The 6,247-nt window shown below is 34.5% G+C and overlaps 1 protein-coding gene across 1 annotated transcript in view; it reads right to left on the bottom strand.

Annotated features, from left to right (window-relative positions):
* Positions 1 to 2,168: 2,168 nt before the first annotated feature.
* LOC149793821 (uncharacterized) overlaps positions 2,169 to 6,247 on the bottom strand; it is a 98,544-nt gene continuing 94,465 nt past the window's right edge. The window contains exon 12 of the mRNA XM_089966470.1: positions 2,169 to 2,355. Coding sequence (XP_089822596.1) covers positions 2,200 to 2,355 — 156 coding nt within the window. The 3' untranslated portion in view covers positions 2,169 to 2,199. The remainder of the gene's footprint in view (positions 2,356 to 6,247) is intronic.

Raw genomic sequence — 6,247 nt, 5'->3', positions numbered from 1 at the left:
TACATCGTCATCCAGTGCCTCATCAACTGTACGCTGATGACACCCAAAAATACAATTCTAGCACCCAAATGAAGTTGATGCTACCATCCAATGTGTAGACAGGTGCATTTCTGATGTAAAATCATGGATGACATGTAACAAGCTGCAGATGAATAATGAAAAAGCTGACGTCATTCTGATCACAACACAAAGACTTTCTCAGTCACATCATTAACTCAAACAATAGTTATCAGTAACACCAACATTAAATTCAAACAGTCAGTACGAAACCTAGGTGTCACTCTGGACAGTACTCTCCCGTTGCACCAGCGTGTCATGAACATACGCAAGGCTCTATCTCGTGAGCTGAGACGCACCAGCTCCATTCGCAAATATCTTTCAGTTGATGCCACTAAAGCGCTTATATGTTCATTAGTACTTTCAAGACTGGACCATTGTAACTCAATTATGTCTGGATCATCTCAATATCTACTTCCGAAACTTCAGAAAGTTCCAAACACAGCTACTCGGATCATATGTAGAGTACCACTATCAGAGCACACCTCACCGCTGCTCTGTACCCTACACTGGCTATCCATTTGATCCAGAATCAAACACAAAATGTGTTCTCTGTGCCACGTTTCACTGACGGACTCCAGTTCAATATACCAATCCGACCACACCCATGTGTACAAACCAGCAAGATACTTACGCTCCTCTTCTGACAGTCGTATACTCATCTTTTCCACTACCAAAACGAAGTCATATGGGCAACGTTCTTTTGCATACCATAGCCCGGCAACGTGGAATAAATTTCCCACTGAACTTAGACATAAAGACACAGTGGTACCATTCAAGAGTGCTCTTAAAGCTCACTTATTTCGATTGCCAGAACAAACTTAAAGACCTAATAAGGTTCCCTACATTAAATATTTACAGCATGGTTTTATATTTTCTAATTTCTTGGTGTTTGTTTATTGTAATAATATCATTTTATATGTTTTTTATTTTATAGATGTTGTCTAATGTTATAAAGCTCTTAGAGCTTCAAAAGATTATGCGCTAAAGAAAGTCCTTATTATTACTATTATTACTATTATTGTTATTATTATCATTATTATTATTATTGTTTTTATTATTATTATTATATTCTTCATCATTTAATGTTCTTTCTACTTCTTTAATATAATCTTCCTTATTCATTATTACTATGGTGCTAGACTTATCAGCTTTTAAATAATAATTCGTTCGTCTTGTGTTAAGTTACGTAAAGAATTTTGTTCTTCTTTAGATATTTTTGTAAAATGTTTTCTTTTGGGACTGCTATTTACAAATTTAAAAATTCTCGTTTAGTTGCTTCAATATAAATAAATAGAGATAAATATCTCTTCCACTAGAAGGTGTAAATGATGATTCTTTTGTATTTAAAAAGGGCTCATTTTGTAGTTAAATCTACTTTTATATTGTGAAGATTTACATGATTCTGAGAAAAAGTATTTTAATTTTAACGATCTTGTGTAAATATATATTGTATTCTAAATTCCAATATGGTATGACTATATATTATATAAAGAGCTATAAACATTTCTTTTAGAACATTAGTTATTTTCCCTTGACCATACTATACGTGGCTATTGTCATTACACCTGTTTTTGCTGGCGCATTCGCTGAACACCGACGTCAGAATACGTCGAAATAAGTGATGCGAAATTCTAAATCTATTATTGCATTCCCTAGCCCATTTTATGATTGACAATTACCGTTTACCTTGTGTTATCTGCTAGGATATATTGTGACTCAGCACACCTTGAGTGAAGGCAATGATAAAATTCAAAACTATGAAATAATCTGTTTACTAAAACTGCAGAATGGCTCATTTTAGAATCGATTATGCGCATGCAATGATAATGCGACTGCAAAAACAATATTTTTATTTAAATCGATGGATTTCAACCGGGATGCAAAATAAATTAGAATCAGAACCGATTTTGAAATGAAAAAGATTTGTAATCCATCTTTTCTAGTGAAATCGTGTTTGAATTTATTCAGAGCATTTTAACTCAACCAATCTGACTTGTAAAATGATGCTACAGCCAATATCTGGTTTCTAGCCATAAGGGGCGAAATCTTAACTCTGTAAAAGACGGTGCTGAAAATTATTATTTTATTCAATATTTATCTCATTTGTGTTTCTATGTCAAACAACAGAACCCGGGCATATTAATTGACGACCATTCCTGAGGTGTCATTTCCAAATTTATTTATGGCAATGCACGTCCAGGTTCCTCTATGATACCGTGGGTTGAAGTTCTGGATATGGGCAATTTCGTGCGAAGGAAACGTCACATTAGGCGGTACATATGCTTGTCCCTCTGGCTAAAAATAAAAAAGAATTATAGAAATTAAAACCATTTTAAGCTACATACATCATATTTATACATATAAACTTCTTCACAGATGCGTACATACTGTGATGCATACAAATACATACATAGGGTATTATAACTTTCTATATGATTGGCTATGGCTGATATGGCTGAGTGCATATTATGTACGTACGTTCACGGATAAGTACCTACTAACCGAACCCCCTACCTAACCCCTACCTACCAACCTATATACATACGTACTTACATACCTGCATTCATGCTTGCATGCATGCATACATCCATCCACCTACCCACCCACCCATCCATCCATTCATCCATCCATCCATCCATCCATCCATCCATACATACATACATACATGCATACATACATACATACATACATACATACATACATACATACATACATACATACATACATACATACATACATACATGCATGCATGCATACATGAAATGAGTATACAAAAATCATAGGGGTGCCAGATTGTATTAATACGTCTAAAATTATACAAATATTGAACAAGTCAAGATAATGAAGTAATATCTGAAAATATAGTAAGCTGGCACTGATAGGCAGGAATACTCGTAAAGACAGCAACAATTAATTTCATTTCGTCTAAATGGGCATAGAGCCCGGAGAAAATTGTTTGGAACTATAAATATTCCTACAAATTTAATCTTGTTTTACTATACAGGTTGAAGTTGTTTTTGTACTTGTTCCCAGCTACGAATATTGACGGGTTAAGGGACCTATCGACTTTCCTCTAAACTGCCAACCATACCATCTCGAGCATTCGCTTAAAATTCGCTGGCATTCACTCTCGTGCGTTTTGTCTATTTCCAATGACCTTAATTCAACAGTTGATATCATCTGAAAGCTTCTTCTTAATAGTGCAAATATAATAAATAATTTACTTCTAGTTACCATATGACCACAAATCACTAAATTCGTATTCCACAGTTGCATGGTTTGTATTGTTTCACATTTGTTTGGCTCCCATGCAATATTTTCCACAAACTGTGTATAGATGTGTGATATATTCATGAACAAGTCACGGAGCTACTTTCGCAAAGTTCTTCCCGAAAATCCAATCGTTAATATTTTGTATAATGGATAGGAGTTGTTAATATTTAAAAATGTGTTTCCCATCCTTTAGCCTTCTGTACATATTTGTGATTTTTTTCGGATTTATAACGAACAATACCCCGCAAAAAATCATTTACTAGGCATACATAGATATGCACTTTAAATTTTTTAAATTGTATGCATCAATATCAGCAACCAAATATTCCTCAAACACTACCTTACGTACTTTTCCACTTCTGAAGATGATCGAAAGGAAGATAAAATAACCAACTTCTTTGCATAAGGCTGGTAGAGAAACAAAGTTATATGTATTAAAACTTGAGATCTATAATATGTTATAGTTAGTATTGCTAGTCTGAACATAAGCAAACCCTTTTGAATTGATTCCGAGGATACTAATTATTTTGAAATCATTTTGATGGCTAACTGAAATCGCTTTCGAGTAAGGAAGACGACCTGTCTTAATATGATTATGCTCATAGTCTTCGTCGTTGACTTTTCATTGTCAGAATCGTGCAGTATGTTTCTATACTACAGGGATTTACATTGCAAAACACGTGTCTAAAATTAGTATCCGGTGTTCAGAACTTATTTTGATTGTAAACAAACAGTGTACGTAGCAGGTGTATTAGCTTTTGATTTATTAGATTTGTCCTTTGGAAGATAGACCTGATAAAGGTGGGGATGGAAACGAATTTATTGAGACACCAAAGAAACTTTCAACCAAGCAAACGAATGACCGCGATATCCTCAATATCCACCAGATATGCGAGACACGCAGTATTGAATCTAAGTTTTGATAATTGAATCAGTTATTTAGGGTCAATACAAATAGCACAGACAAGCATATTAAGGCAAAGCGTTTTCCCATCTCCCTCAAAGACGTGCCATTTTACAAGTCGGTAAAAAGCAGTCAATTTGAAAACCAAAAACAAGAACAGAAGAAGGCGGGTTTTGATAGAAAAGCAAGATACTCAGGGCCAATAAGCCATGGCTACAAAGTAGACTTATTTCTGCTGGCGAAATGGGCTTTCACATCGCAGCTCCTTTGCAATTTTCCCTTTTTGATTATTTTGAGACAATTCGTTAATTTATGTTTGGGTTAGAAGTCATACAGGTCATGTACATAGCTGTGGTCCCTACTAAAAAGAACATGCAAATGTCGTCTCTATCTGGTAATAACAAAGGCAATATATATATATATATATATATATATATATATATATATATATATATATATATATATATATATATATATATATATATACAATTTGGCATCTTGTATTCCCCTCAAGTGTTATTTCTTAGTTATTCTGCTAATCAAAATTACATGGGTTCCAAAAATTTATCCGCAGCGCGAAATTGTACTTGGTGCTAATTTCGACCACATTTCCAACAAAAATCACGTTCTCCTTACTGAACTCAAAACAAAATGAATGTATTATCCCCGAGCGAACAGTATCTAATTTTCTGTTTTCCGGAGAATTGTAATTAAAATAATTCATAGTTTCCCATATGATTCTAAACAAATAATGACAACAATATAAACAATTGTGCAACTGAAACGATACCAGTTAGGTGTACATCGTAAAACATTAATGCAGCTAATAAATGCAATCCGTCACAACTAGAAAATCGGGATTTAGTTGCATAGATAGAAAAATAAAAGTCTTACTATTCAAGACCAACTGGAATAGTTGCCTCGATGACTCTAAATTTCAATTTTAAGTAGACCGAAGCGAGATTTATTTATGAAAAGATTGACTGACTTCAAAGATTCATAGGCTGCGTCATGAATATTGTTGCGATCTGCTGTTGAACCTATAGCTGCTTATTTATTTTGGACTCTTGCATGAATTCAATGTTTTATGTTGTTCTTTTTTTTGTTCAGCCTAGGGTAGAAAAGCAAACTGAGTATACAATAGAAATATTACTAAGATTATATGGAATTACAAACTCGATTTTTAAGTAATAGTACACACATTAGACCCCTCAGTATTGCTCTGAAAATTCATTCATATTTTCCCAAATGCAGCAACCTATATTTTTTTCAGAACTTTGGGAGAATAAAGCTAGCTCATTTGCATGGCAAGAGTACTCACATACATACACCTTAGATAAGACGTAGATATGAACAAATAACAGAGAAATGAGCACATGACCGATACAACAACACTGTGCAATAAATATAATATGGGTATACAGCAATCAACCTCAAGGGTCCTCCACGTAGCATGTGACACGTCACTGTACTTACTAAGAGGTTTAACTCAAAGTGTTATATGTGAAGGGTTGAAGAATACGTCCTAATGCAGTTCTAATTACATTTGTTTTTATTTTCACCAAGAATTTCTACATTAAAACATATAATTGGAGGGAGGGATCATATTTCAAATTGATCCACACCAAAGGCAATGTGAACCAAATACCTTTCCTAAACGCATTTCTAACACAATGGCACCGTTCCGAGTAGTAACACGGCAAATGTTGTAGAGAAGACGTAATGCAGAAAGATCGTAAACGTGGTCTTGTTAAGGACAAAGCCAAAAAGAAACATAACAGAAAGTTTGCGGGAAACCATTTCGGCCATCATGTGAGACCCCAACCCTGACAGCAGAATTACAATGAAGAATCCAGTCACTTGAAATGAGATGCTACAGAACCATCCTTGGCATCTCTTACATGGACCACATCACAAATGAAGAAGTGCGTAACACCATCAATCGCAAAGTAGGCCATTTCGGCCATCCGGAATGCCGATACTGTCATATACATATCATCTGTATCGTTT

Source organism: Sinohyriopsis cumingii, chromosome 8 (genome assembly GCF_028554795.1).
Source record: "Sinohyriopsis cumingii isolate HCF-2022 chromosome 8, ASM2855479v2, whole genome shotgun sequence".
Classification (NCBI taxonomy): domain Eukaryota; kingdom Metazoa; phylum Mollusca; class Bivalvia; order Unionida; family Unionidae; genus Sinohyriopsis; species Sinohyriopsis cumingii.
Note: the sequence above shows the minus strand (reverse complement) of the source record. Positions and strands in the feature narration are given on the sequence as shown.